At 37.4% G+C, this 14917-nt stretch overlaps 1 protein-coding gene across 1 annotated transcript in view; it reads right to left on the reverse strand.

Moving 5' to 3' along the window:
- The window catches only part of edar (ectodysplasin A receptor), a 37082-nt gene extending 22165 nt beyond the window's left edge, over positions 1 to 14917 (reverse strand). Inside the window, exons 1-2 of the mRNA XM_017423794.3 lie at positions 14714 to 14917; positions 2448 to 2513 (exon numbers count right to left, since the gene is read on the reverse strand). Coding sequence (XP_017279283.1) covers positions 2448 to 2498 — 51 coding nt within the window. The 5' untranslated portion in view covers positions 2499 to 2513; positions 14714 to 14917. The remainder of the gene's footprint in view (positions 1 to 2447; positions 2514 to 14713) is intronic.

The following is a 14917-nucleotide window of genomic DNA, read 5'->3' on the forward strand; positions in this document are numbered from 1 at the left end:
GGGGTTAAAGTTGTGGTAACTTTAAATTTAGGCGAGTTGTGGTTTGGGGTACATTTTCAGAAAATTGAAGTTAATGTAATGTCCCCTGCAGTGATGGAAACATGACTGAGCATGTGTGTGTGTGTGTGTTTGTGTATGGCTTTGTGTGTATGTGCATTGTGTCATTGTGGCCTAATGTAATAAGTAGCAGCTGGTATTTATAGCTTTTCCAGCATACTTTGTCCTTCTCCAAACAAACTAACTGACTTTTAACAATCATCTGCAGTCCAGAAAATGATGAAGAGAAAATAAATGATTGCATGACTAAGTCCCTCCATCTTCATTCTGTTGTTTTAATAACATCTCTCTCTTTCTTTCCTGTTCTTCCTAACCACCTCCTGTCGGCAGACACAAGGCGGAGTTTGAACAAGTGTTCATTTATGTACATGAGCCTGTTCTTCTCTGGCTAGATGACCTGATAACAAAACAAACCAGACCCAAAAACAGGCTGACCCTTAGTTTACATGCCTGAAGTACAGTTGAAGTAAATACAGATCAACAATTTGATAGAGTTCGTGTAATGTGAGATATAGTGGCATCTAGTGCTAAGGTTGCAAACTGCAAATGATTGAGTATCCTTCACATCACCATCCTTTTAAATAAAGAGAGTCTAGTGACTAAAAAAGTGGAAAAACAGTCAAAGGTTAGTAGTCATTTTCATGACAGAGAGATGGGTGGTGTACACATGACCCACTCAACAACATAAAGCATGTTAATGTCTTCTATCTATCTATTCTTTTATGTGTGCAGTACACAAAAAATAGGAACATCTTGTCTCAGTGTGAGGCAGAAAATCTTGTCCTTCATTTTTTTACATCAAGACTGGACTACTGCTATTAATTAGGTCCTCTGAAAAGATGCCATCTGATCTAAAATGCTGTACATAGAGTTCTGAAAAGAATAACCAGTAAAGATCATATCGCTCCGATTGTAGTTTCTTTGCATGAGCCAAGTTTAAGATCCAGAATTGAATTTAAATTTCTACACCTTTTATCTAAAGCTCTAACTCAGTTCTTCTCTAGGTTAGGGTTGGGAATCCTCAGTGGAGATAAGGGGGATTTTTTAGAATATCTCCAGAAGTTGACTTTGGGAAAAAATAATTAACACCCATTTTCTTGTCACATTTGTTACAAGAGATAAAAAAGCACAATAGTCAGAAATAGATCAAAATAGTAGAATGATAGTTGAGGCTGTTTGTGTTGTCATTACATCATTAAAAAGACTCTGTAGAATTGGTTTAATTAGAATTTAAGCAACTATAATTACATTTGACTTTATTAAAATGAAACTAGACTGAATAAAACTATATTTAACTGAACTGGATCAAGATGAACTTGTTTGTCTTTTATTTTTTTGTATTATGCTCTGGAATGGCTTTTGTAGTAGATTTTAGTAAATCACAATCAAACTGAATAGTATTTTACTCAGCAAAGATCTTTCACCTTTTGTTAACTTCCCTGAATTTGGTCCATCAGGTTCCTGCAAACAACTCTGGAACTGTGGTCTATTGCAAGCTTTCATATCAAATCAGGGTGATAAAAAAATGGTGGAAAAATTGCCAACCCCCCAGAATAACATTTGGATTTTTTTGTCCCAAAACCAATACAGCTTCATCTTTGCCTTCAGTTTGAAATATGCAGCAGTTGTGTCAGAAAACAAACAAAGAAACAAACTTTCTTTTACTTTCTTTGAGATATTAAAGACATATTACGCCATTCTTTTTTTGTTTGTTTGTTTTGTTGTTTGTTTTTGGCATGGCAACCCATTTACGGGTCACTTTAGTAATCAAGCAATCTGTTGTTGGGACATAGTGTTTACATACTGTTTACTTTATCTAATTTTCTTTTTGCTCATCCGCAGCTGGAAGCTTCCTATCACACCAGTTCATCATGCCAACTGTAAAAAGCTGACTGTGTTACAATACTTTGGAAGAAATTCAATAAGGCAGCATAAGATAAAGTGCATATTTCAATATGAGCATGACACATCCTGTGGTTTGTAGTTGACAAGGTCATTGAGATTTCTTGGTTTTTGACCAACAGCTCCAGTCGTAACCTGCAACAAGAGAGGAGGCAGAGAGGGTGAGGGCCTGGGGGCCTTCGGATTTTAAAGAAATCTGCTTTCTGCAAAACCCTAACTTTTACTAATTGGTATAAGTGCTGAGTTGTGCAAAGTTTGAATGATGCCACTTGTGGAATCAACTGTTGTTGCAATCTTTTCTGCTGGATCAACAAATTTTCCAAGGGCAAAATACCACAAAGGCCAAGATGCATGGGAATGTGCAGAACATGTAACCAGAAAAGCACAGGATGTAGATAAAATCGAACGTGATGAAATGAGCTGAGTGGGATCAGATGATGGTAAAGAAGAGGGTTGGACTGTAAATGAGACTGGGAAGGACAACTTACCAATAACAAGGACAAAACGTCAACCTTCTTCTGACCTCTCTTCTTTGACATTGTTGCGTCTTCTTCCTGAGAGTGCAGAGAGATATACAATAAAAGAAAATCCTCATTCTTGTAACTAAAATCATATCCACTTTTACAACCTTCAGCCACCTGCAGTAAACTTAAATTGTCAGTCTGTGAGGTAAGGAATCTCAGCATTCCTGCCAACCGTAGTGCTGTCAGTGGGAATGGTGCAAATGTGTGTGGCCCATATTCATTCAGTGGCTTGCTAGCATCACATCATAGCCAATAAACAAGTAATAGCAGTAGAACAGCCTACGGCATTCTTTTGACTCATAACTATGAGCACAGCTTACTGCTGACTAATCTCTGCTTTTTTGAAGGTTGGCGATATCACTTAACAACATTTAAACATGCTATAATTTAGCTGAAAGGACAGAAATGAGGAGTGGGACTGCAGCTTAAAGACCTAAAGATTTGACTTATTTTTTTTCATACACACAGTATTGTACAAAAGTCTTGAGTTTTCAAAGAACCAGACTTTATTGTAATCTTGTAAAGTGGTGTTGAATTGTAAGGCTTTTTAAAGGTCGTTCAAAGTTTTTTATTGGGACTTTGGCTGCTCTTAACCTAATATTCTGTCTAGTACCTGACCATTTTTAAAGAGACAGCTTTTCTTTACATTTAATAAACCACTTAACTCTCACCTTTGACTCATCCAAACATAAAAAGGCTCCTAAACTCAATATATGAATCAGTATTGCATAGACAAATAACAGCTAACTTGGCACTTTAAAAGCAGCTAGTCTTAAAGATTTAATTTATTCCAAATTCTTGAGTTAAATCTATGAAAAATACAATAAATAACACAGTTTGACAGATATAAAACAATGTTTTAGCACAAGCAAGGTGATTTCAAACACTATTAGCTGAAGACTTTTGGCATATAGTAGATCACCAACTGAATGATGATAAATCTCTGCAGTTCTGTTCTGGATGTTTTCCTCTTGTTACTTTCCTCATTTTTATGCTCACGCTGCAAAATATGCTGTCATTCTTAGGTTCATTAACTGTCATGAAGCACTTTTGTGGTTGCTTTATTTTCCAAAACAGCTTGCTTTGCTTAGATTTTTTGCACAACCTATTGTTTCTGGCTGTTTATGAAGGACATTAAGACAATTTTAACAATGCAAATGACTTATGAACCAAACAGTCAACACCTTGGCATTGCATCTATTTGTGCAAGAAGTCTAGAAAATATAGAGTCTGATAAACTGTGAGTAGATAACCCAACAGAAAACCTTTACAACATTTATCTCACAGGATAAAAATGTATTTCTGTCAATGTACAGCTAACAGCTCACTTCTGAATTTTTAATGTCATGGTTCAAAAAACAAACAAACTGTTTGAAAAACTAATGTTCTTCTGTGAAACCCTTTAATCTGCGGTTCAAATTAGCTGGAGTGTCATGAATATGTAATTTTAGACAAAACAGTCATGTATGAACATCAGTACTGACTGTCATTACCTATATGTAGCGTTTGCCTAACATTTATAAAATGTTTTAGCTGTCAAAAATCAAAAAGGTGGAAAGGTATAAGCTGACAGTGTGGCATAAAAAAAGTGTTATTATTTTCATTAACATACCCTGAAGTCAAATTCAGTTCACATTAGCAGCTGAACTTTTAAATCCATTTAAAGTTGGGTGTGTGCATGTGCGTGTGTGTTTGAGACACAAAAAGGAGGAAGCCGCAATTATTTGCAATCTGAGGTCAAAATCTGGCTGTCTGGCTCCAAACCCTGAGTTTCACTCTTCCATGTCGCATAATTCAGATCTTCGGTGATGGCTAATTCTCCAACTCCAGCGGTTTGATCTGGGTTAATTACAGCATCCACACATAAAAACACACACACACACATGCACACATTAACATATAAATATCTGGCTTGAAAATGCACACAGCATTCACTTCTGAGAGCAAAGTAAGCTTAATTGCGCAAAACCTTGTGGTAAGACCACAACCGGTATGCGTTGTGTGTGTGTGTGTGTGTGTGTGTGTGTGAGTGAGTGAGTGCCTCTGTATGTATTTTTGTGTCAGTGCTGAAGAGATAAAAGGCTTGATGGTTCTTTTTTTTTAGAATCAGGAAATGAAGAACTGCCAAATGGCTATGGACCCCCTCAAGGCTACTCATTATGGGGTTAAAGCGATGAACACACACACACACAGCAGTACGGCTGCGTTTGAAGACTCCTAGTGTCTTCTGACAGTCTGCTTTACCTCTTTCAACCCTGTCTCTCTAACCTCAGCTCTCTCTGTTGAGGCAGGTCTGAGATGAAAGTCAGCGCTGAGTCTTTTAGGCTCCCCAGGGGTATTAATCTTCTAACGATTGTATAATCTCTGATAAATAACCCGTCTGTCTTGAGCTGTGTCTTTAACAAGTTTGTGTGTGTCGCTTGAAACGGCACCACCGGAGCACCGCCAATGTGAATTGATTCGGTTGACGTTTTTCCGAAGACTGTTTTTGTTTTGCAACTTTTGTTGAACCAAATAAAGTCTGAGCAGTTTTGGGAACCTCCTTCTCCTCATTAGCTTTGTCTTCATTTCTGTTTTTTATTTGGTTTAGTTTGATTGCTTTTTCCGTAAGCAGGAAAAATCCAGTATCGAATGCTACAAAGCAACGAGAGGAAAATTTACTCTTTCTTTAAAAAAAAATACACAGTCACAACCTGTCAACCTCAAAAATGCATGCAAGGCACATCAGCAAAACATAGATTAGAGTATTTTTTGCCAGGAAAAGTAACCAGTGCAGAAACTTGACACAGACGTAGGTGTGTACTGTCTTTCTTCTTTCAAAGGCTGCCTCTTCTTTTCCTTTTTAAGTTTTAGAACTACATTCCTCTAACAGAACCATCTACTTTTTAGTGTATTTATACTTGATTTTTTAGATTTTGTCTTTTAAGCATGCTGCTTTACAAAGAGCGCTTTGAACTGTGTAAAAACAATTCAGATATTTTTCCAATAAATGATTCTGTCAATAAACTTAAGAGGGGCTGCTATCCGAGGTGTACTACCAGAATGAGCATGGTTTCATCAGGTCTTCTTTTTACCTGATGACAATCTTGCAGCAAACCAACAACGGCTACCATAAGTGACAAGTTAATTTAAATACATACAATAAAAGCAAGGGGAGACAGCTGTTGGGTTAATCCAATATTTGTATTGGTTGAAAATGATCCATGTGAAGTCTTTATGGTCTTGATCGGTTCACCCCAAAGACCTAGAAGTTGAAGCCGGAACAGGACCAGCTTCCCTGTCAGCTGGTTTCATGACAAGTTTTAATTCCCACCCCCTTCATGTAAACAAACAGGACATTGACCTTGTTAAAAAATAAATATACACTTCAGAAAACCTTTTCAGGTGTTGGCTCTTGTTGATTCATGTAGTTCTTACCTTGTTGTTGTATGCTCAAATATACATCAAACATGTTTAGATGTAATTAGTTGCTTAAGAGAAAGCTCACGTGACACCATGATTTTGTGCAGGAGAGTAGGCAGGACTTAAAGCCCCACACCTCTAGTGCACAGACTCTGGTTCTAAAATTAAAACGTAGTTCCAAAACCATTGCATCTTCCATAAAATGATTCCTGCTGACTACAATTCCCAATAACAAGTAAAAGTGGAGACAGTTGGCCTGTTAGTATAACTTGTCAATTGTTGATCCAAATCTTTGTACACCTGAAACTGCATCTGTATGGCTTGGAATTAATGTTATTTAGTTTGTACATACAGTAAATTTTTTATTTTACTGTATGCACTTCTATTTTTGGTTGCTGTTGTTCAACATTTTTGAAATTTAAAAAAAAATTTTATACTGACTTTATTGCATCAATTAATTTGAATTTTATTCCGAACGTATTTAAATTTTGATGCTAAAAGTCAAACTATCACAAATTTTCTCTGCCCTTTCTGATGTTCTGTGTCTTTCTCTATGTTTCCGAGACTTAATTCAGTTCTTCATTTGCTGTGGGAAGTGCGCCCTCCACACACCACCTATATATCATCAGGCATCGTTACAGATGGGTTGTGTGGGAAATGGCTTTTTACCATCATCGTTTAACTCAGTAAAGGATATTTATTACCGGTTCTCATAATGACAGCTCGATTAAGTATTAGGCAAATTAGCAGCCAGGGAACCTGGCCAAGGAGCAAAGCAAAGTAGACAATGAAGAATGAGGTTAGAGGATGGTTTGTGGTCTCTTGAAAAGCACTTAATTTCTGATGACAATCCCATTAGCAGCATAAAGAGTCAGGGTATTTTAATCATTCTTGATTTTGGCATGTCTGAAGGGAAATATCTGCTTTCCATTTAAACACTTTCTATCTTTGTTTCTCTTCTACTTCACCGATTTTACACTTAACATTCAAAATGACTTACTTGTAACACAACTTGCAATATGGAAAGAAAATAAAAACTGCACATGGTAGGGTTGAACAAAAGATAGCAATATTGTTTGCCACAATCTGAGATTTTTTGCATGAAACATATATAAAAACAAAAGTTTCACGTATATTTACAGGAAGTACCAATACTGTCACAATATCAATCCTCTAATAATACCGATCAGAGTGGCATTTCAAAATATTTAAGTTCTCCTAATATCAGAAGAAGTTCAGGTTAAAATGTTCTCACAGTAAATAGCAGTGTTTATTGATTTATATGCTATATATGTAATTAAATAGTCACTCACCATAACCACTGTTCTTAAGGAGGTTAGAGCTGCCAATTTTATGTCCTATTAAAAGAAACATTTTGCTTGTTTTACTTTGGCAGGTCAAGATATGTCTAACCTTCCATAAATACAATATTACACACTTGGAGGTATAATCCATTCCAGCCGTGCAAAAGTTCCGAAGTTAATCAGAGAACGGGTAAGGAGCTCAAACCCTAAAATGGCAATTACTTTATTCCTTTACAGACCAGGGCTCAACCTGCCAAATCTGCACAAGATCTCAAACAGATGTTACACAGTTTGACAAGCTACAAACCCAGATTTTTTTCCCCATTTGTGCATGCACAACACAACCAAACGCATATTAAACTGACTTTCATTGAGCCTTTGACATAAATAAAAAAAATGTATATTTACTGTGCAGTGTTTGGTTGAATACATTCCAAATTCATTCAAGTTAAACCTGGCACAAACTTGTCAAAGTAAAAAAAAAATAAACTGAAGCTAATTATCAAAATTTTCACTGGTAATAAAACTTCAATAGAGTTGGTTTGTAGAAGGAGAAAACCACAAACTTTACGGATTTCCCCTCTGTCAAGTTTTTGTAGTCTATCATCTAAACCTCACCAGTTCGGGTAAACAACTCGCTCTAAAAAGAAGAAAAAACAGCTTCTTCTTTTTTTTTATATTCAGACTGAGCAAATGTGCTTTTTTCTGATTGTTCTGATGCAAATAGAGGAGCAGGTCTTCCACACAGGAGGATTTATGAACAACCTGAATGAAATATAGCCACTAGATACTCAAAATGAATGTAGACAGATTAATGTTAAGGAAGAATAACTTTAACTACCAGTCTATAGTCTAACTATTGTATTCAGTTTAATACTATGTCATTACCAGTGCCATGCTCATAATCACACCCATCCTCCCAAACACCTAAAACATCTCAAATATTTTGCATATTATCCACTGAACTGAAGATTTTGTTCAGTCCGGTGTCATTTACAGTGCCCTTGCTGTCTTTTTTTTAATGTAAAGGAGGAATGTGCTGCTGGCATTCCCCCCCATCTATGATTTAGGGGCTAGAGAGTAAATACAGCAGCAGAAAGCCTGTCAGTCAAATCAGACCAACCGTTTTCACCTTCTGCTAAGTTAAACCACAAGCGAGCCTCAAAAAGCTCCCCTAATGGAGCTTGCTGATTGGAAAAGGATCTAAGAAGAGGCAGGCCTGTGTGTGTTTATGCAACGTGCCCTTCTGTGTTTCAAAGTCTTTATCAGTCCCACAGGAAGTGCAACTCACCGAACAAAGTAGCCACCGAGGTTAACTTATGAGGAGCTAAATGAGCTGGAAATATATACATCTGATTTGTTTCATGAAGTTTGATGGGAAAATAAACCCATAACTAAAAAGATTTCCATCGCTGGAGACAGACCCAAACCTCAAACAACAGCTGGGGCTCGTCTTCTGGCTGAATATCAATTTGCTCCAGAACCCATCAAACTTCCTAACAATGGTTTATCAGAGCGAACTGATTGGTGCAACCACTTTAATTTTTACTAGCAAATCAGTCTTGAAAGAAAAGGGCAAATTTTTTAAATACTATATTCTTTCACGGTGAAGTAGAGCTTTTTTTTAAAACATTGGCAAAATACCACCTATAAGAATTTTAGTGCTCTCAGTGAAATGTGTTTTTGCACATGTGCGTGCAATGCTTTTCTTCATCTCTTCATTCATCTTTTGATTGCTTTAATTACAGACTTACCATCAGCTTCTCACTCAGTGCTTAGAAAAAAAACAAACTCTTAGGGCGCATGAAAAGAAGTAGTACAAATGCCTACGCAGATGCGCCCTCTCACTTGTATCACACACACTGATGGCAGTTCCAGTCAGTCAGGAGGCACTTTGATTCTCTGCCTGCCGGTGATCCGTCTTTCATCGTCTCCTTTCCTTGATCCCTTGTTCCCCTCTTTAACTCAGCTGGGGCAGAACGTCTCTCTCCCTGTCTCAGCGTCTGTCTCTGTTTGTTTAGCACTGACTGTAGGTGGGAAGCCTAATCTGGAACCTGGAATCCATCTGTATTCATGATTGCTTCTCCCTAGCTGTAGGCGTCTAACAATTTTGAGAATAATGCAGATCTTTCAACTAAAATAATATTTTTTGATCACGTCTTCTTTAAGATGTTTCTTTGAATGTACTCAAGACGGTGATTCTTTTAAACAGTTGAGCAAAATAAATCAACTTGCAATCAGTTTTGTTTGCTTCTGTTTTGTCAGGTTTTACAATTAGGAACAAAAGTTGTGCATTTTCCCACCTCGAAAAGCACATCTTTGGGTTTTCTGACTGTCACTGGGGGGTATAATTTAAGTCTTCTGAGCAGTCAAGATGCAGATTTAGTTGCAAGGGAAGGAGAAACTTCAAAGCTAAAATCCAAGCAAATCCATGCAAAAGGTAAAGACTTAAGAATTTAAGTACTGACTCTGAGGTCACTGCAAATCATCAGAAGCATCTTGCTTACCTCTGCATTGTTTCACCTGCCACCAGGAGCTTAATCAGGAAGACATAAAACCCATTATGCTACCAGCCCAGATCCTACACACATCTGCAAAGACTAGACGTAAGAATGACTTAATCCGTCATTTACTTCCCACCCAACAACTGTCTCACCACAACCAGCACAAAACTGTTTTATCTTTGTCTTAAGCATCAAACTCCCTTATAATACAATTCCCAGACTTAAACCTGTTTTTTTTTTAGTTTTCCCATAATTCCATCTAAAGCCAGGCTCACACTGTGCTTTTTTTGGCCATTATAAACAAGTGATATTGCCAGACTGTGCGAACTGGAGATTTTGAAATCTAGATAATACTTGTTGAGCTGTACATTGCAAGTTTTAATTGGACTGTACAACTTTTTGGAGAGAGTTGAGGACATCGCAAAGATCTGACAGAGATATCAAGCCAACAATAAAAGGGAATTAAGCGCTGACGTTGACGCTCTATTCAGATAATAAATAGAGAGGGAGGAGGGTGAGGAAAAGGATGAACAATATCTCAGAAATGCAATGATCACGTATAAATAATCGTGGCAATGTTTTGTTTGTCTTAATCACAGAGAGTTTAAGTTTCTCTCACACTCTCCAAACGCCCAACTCACAGCAGACTGCCCTGCACATTTGGAAAACTTCAGACAGAGGAATGAGAGCATGCAAAAGCAAAAATAAATTAAAAAGCGAGTTAATGAACGTGCAGAGGCGGTAATTTAAGAATAGACAAACAACTTGGTTTCAAAGAAAAACAGCACTGGATTTATTATCTGGCAGTGGCTCAGATTCCGCAGGAAAACTTTGAACAAAAACTGGTTATCTGAAAAACATGCCCTGAAAACACTGCCACAAAAGGCAGAGCAGTTTGATTCACCGCATGAAATATCATCCAGTGCCGAACCAAAAACTCTTTAAAGCCTGCGGGTCCACTCACAGCAAAAAAAAAAAATACATGACGTGAACCTGTCGCAAAGCAAATGACTGCTTTCTTAGTTTGTTGGATCAGTGCAGAGCAATCTAACCCACAGTAACAAAATACATTCCCATGATACGCTGTTTGTGTTGTTGAAACGCAAGTATCCAAAAATCCTGAAAAGACACAAAACTCAAAGTATAGTGTACCATGTCCTGGGGTTTATTTTATTTATTTGTTTATCTTAAAAGAAGGAACTCCAGTGTTGTTTATTTTAGTGACAGGAAAAGTGATTCACAGTGATGTGACTAACATTATTTACTGATTTCACAGTCACATCTTAAACTTCTGCCTCTGTTTGTACACAATATAGTTTGAATTGTAGTCTTTCATCTTTCGTTTTTATTATTATTATTATTATTATTATTATTATTATTATTATTATTATTATTGTTGTTGTTGTTATTATTGTTATTATGGTTGTTGTTGTTGTTGTTGTTACAACGTGATCCAGCAGAAAAAGTCCTCTTTAATCTGTGTGACTTTGAAGAGCCTTTTACAGGTGTTTTTTTCTGGCACATGCACATTTTTTGTAGCATCAAACTGCGACTGTGTTTGGCATGTTATTATCGCCTTTTGTCAGTGAATGAAAACTTGTTTTTGCTCATGTCTGTGTGCTTGTGTTTGTGTGTCTGTCTGTCAGCAAAGCATCACTGCACAGATTTTCGTGAAACTTTCAGAAAGTAATAACTGTAAGTAATAAATAATAATCTACAATTGATAAACATTTTGAGTTAGTCTAATTCAAGGTGGCTCCCACAGCTAATCAACATTATCCAACACAAAAATTGATGTGGTAGTAGGTGAGAGTAATTCTCCACATATACTCTGAGCACCTGAATGTGCAAGGTTTGACCAAAACAACAAGCTAAACAAAACTGCATCTAAAACTCTGGATTTACAGTTGGTGGGCAATATGTATTCCTTAATGGAATAACAGGCTTTTAATCATTTTATAAAAATTGTTGAGCTTATTGAGGCCAGAAATGCTCTAATGCTAACACACAGTGACCCTCAGGGACTGAGTACAAAATGAAATCGTGGAACCAAACAAGGTGTCAAGAATGACTGTTTAACATTAGAAAAAAAAACATGCAGCTGTGATACTGTTAAACATCAGCTGCTAATAACTCACATTTTCCTCACTCCTCACTTTTTCTTCTTCCATCACGATGCTCACAACACTCCTTGAACACCCTTGACCTTTAGAATTTCAGCCACTATGATTTACAATGACTGTACTCATTTAAAGGGCTCCAACTGCTTCCCAAATATATTATTGTCCTGGGATTTTGAGTCTGTGCACAGTCATACTGCAACAATGATACATTTTTCATCTATTGTGCAGCCCCAACGTCAAAGCAAAACCAGTCTCATTAGGAAGTTTAGGATGGTCCTCAAAATACACAGACCTGAAGGTTACGACCAACAGGCTCAGAATCAGAGACTCAGAGTTTCATTAAAACAACCTTTTTTCAGTGCATATGGGGGGAAGCTTGTCTGAACTTGCAACCGGACACAAATTAACAGTAACGCCACATTATAAGATGATGGCAAGCATACTGAATCTAAATAGTGTTTAAGCAGAGTTGAGGATGACGAGTTGAGACAGATGAGGCTAATGTATACAAACACTGTTCAGCACGGGAAAAATGAAGCAACAGAAAAGTTTCATAGATTATCAGAATAAGTTAATTTGGGGTTTTATTAAATATTTGAATGGGCTTAAAATGTGCCTCAAGTTGAATGTATGTAAGCTTATAATGTAAGCATCATCTCTACAGATTTTATTTAAAAGGGAGAGCTTATAATACTCATTCAACCTTTAGTGTCTTTTTGTGTCTAAAGTATATAAATCTAATTTCTGTTTAGTTTAAATCTAACTAAATTAAACATACTGATATTAACTCTTTTTATGCTTCTTTCAAATGTAATAAAAATGATTCCAGTGCCCATGTGCCTGTGGGAATGAAGCTAATAAAGCAGATGGTCCTGATGGTAGTTTGGCCGTGTGGGCACAAGCCTCCACCAAACAGTAAAAGTAGCAATAAATTACCCTTCGGAGCAATATAACGTGTCAAAATAACTTCCATAAGTAAACTTTGTATGACGCGTTAAGCTGAAATTTCCTCTTAGATGTGTGGAGCATTCCAAAACGATCAACCCCAGAAGGCCTCCTGAGCTCTATAAATTTCTCCACGGGGTAAATGGACACGCTGGATTGGATTAAAATCAGCTGTGATCCAACATAAATCTCAGCAGTAACTTTCACAAGAAAAACACACAAGAATCCCCTCTCCTTCCTATGATATCACTCCAAAATAAATAGAGCTATTGTGTGGATTCCAGTACCAAGCAGCTTGAAGTGACAGCGCAGCGAGTAAGTAAACAAATTATCTGTTCACTTCAGTCTCATATTGGATGATTATGACTACAGGCACCGGCTTTGTTAGTTGTTCCACCTTCATCCCTTTAATCCCCAGAAACCATATTAGTGTCTTTTGAAGATGAGTTACGCTCCCTCCTGTTTCTTCTCTGCCTCTCTACCTGTGAACATGAAAGATTTTTTTGTGGCAGCAGCAGCGCCGGGCTGCGCTGGGGGGCTGCAGGGGGAGTCAGAGAGAGAGACAGAGGATAGAGACGGATTGATTTCCTCCTGCAGCAGCTTCAGTTCAAAGCCGGTGAGGAGACTACAGAGGCACGGCAGGACCTGACATGTCCCCAGCCGGGCTGAACTGCCTGTCTGCGGGCAGGACTTTCCCTGGGGGGCCCTGGGGCCCGGGACAGCCAGGCGGCACCAAGAAAACAATTATCCAGACAGATAAGGAAGGTGTGCATGGGCCACAAATGCACTAAATCCTCAACAAACACGGCTTTAAAAGCATACACAACAAACTAACTTATTTATGATTTAAGCATAATGTGACTTGTTATAGTTTTTAAAACATCATCATAAAAAAACTGTTATTTTATTCCAACACACTTAAAGACACCCTTTGAAAACTATAACAACAAATATTAAAAAAGGTTATAATGAACTATATAAAATGGTGCAGTTTTAAAGTGTTTACTCCATTCGTTTTTCCAGATATGTTAATATGCAATTCTGAAATGCGGGTATGCATTACATGTAAACAAAGCACTTGGCTGAAACCAGGTGAAAGCTTATTTGCATACTTTACTCAAGAAGAGTGTAAATATGCACCAATATATCAAAACTGTCAAACTTCTCAATCCTAAATGGCTTTCGTGGACTTTGACAATGTTGCCCTATTTTCAGTCACTTTGGTTGTTTTTGTTGGTAAACAAATGAATGACATCCACAAATTTTGCTTACAAGTTTTCATTTAAGGACACGCTAACCATCAATATGAAAGAAGTGCTGATTTTGTTTCTTACTTTATGATTTATTTATTTTTTGACCGATCGTCATGACATCGTGACGAGTACCTTTAAACTACAAACTAAATTCCATGTTTCGATCTCCTTGTTTACGATTTTAAATCACATTGTTTTCACCAATTACTGATGTTTAAACAGTGAAACTAGTGAAAAATTTAGTCCACCTCCCTGGACTAAAACCATTGCACCAACATGCACACTATTCTCCACATTCTTAGTTATAATTTTCCTTTATACTGTTCAAGAATTCTTTTTTGTCAATGCATATTTACACTGATCATGAACTTCACAACAAACAGGTCTGGATCTGTCTATTTAAAAAGGCCAGATGGAGTTTTCAGGAGTTTAAATAAATGTTTTAATTTGAAACTTCTTGCTGTTTTGAGACTCTTGTGAAAATGCTGACAGTAATGAAACACAAATGATGAGATGATTCTGTCAAATGTCATCGTACACAATGCAAACATAATAAACAAATCACGCTTATTGTTTTCAATGAGGTAACATTACAGTAAAACACATTAGTCTGGCTCAAAAAAAAAGTGTTGCTTAGGAATTTCCCCAAAGTCTTGCAGCAATCTGTTTTTAGCATTCCTGAGTTCCTGGAGTTCTTACCTGGAGCTCTGAATGTTTGCTTCCTTCCCGGCGGCTCTGCAGAATCGGCGGACCTGAGATCGGTTCTGGAGTTCGGTGATCGGTCGAGTCTCCTGCCTGGTGTCAGGAGGAGCGCATCGCAGACGGACCGGCTGAGTTCAGAGGTCTCACTCCGCACAGCCCGACTTGTGTCTCAGCCTCCACGTTGGTGCATGTCGGTGTGTC

The sequence above is a fragment of the Kryptolebias marmoratus genome, linkage group LG6, assembly GCF_001649575.2.
Source record: "Kryptolebias marmoratus isolate JLee-2015 linkage group LG6, ASM164957v2, whole genome shotgun sequence".
NCBI classification, from domain to species: domain Eukaryota; kingdom Metazoa; phylum Chordata; class Actinopteri; order Cyprinodontiformes; family Rivulidae; genus Kryptolebias; species Kryptolebias marmoratus.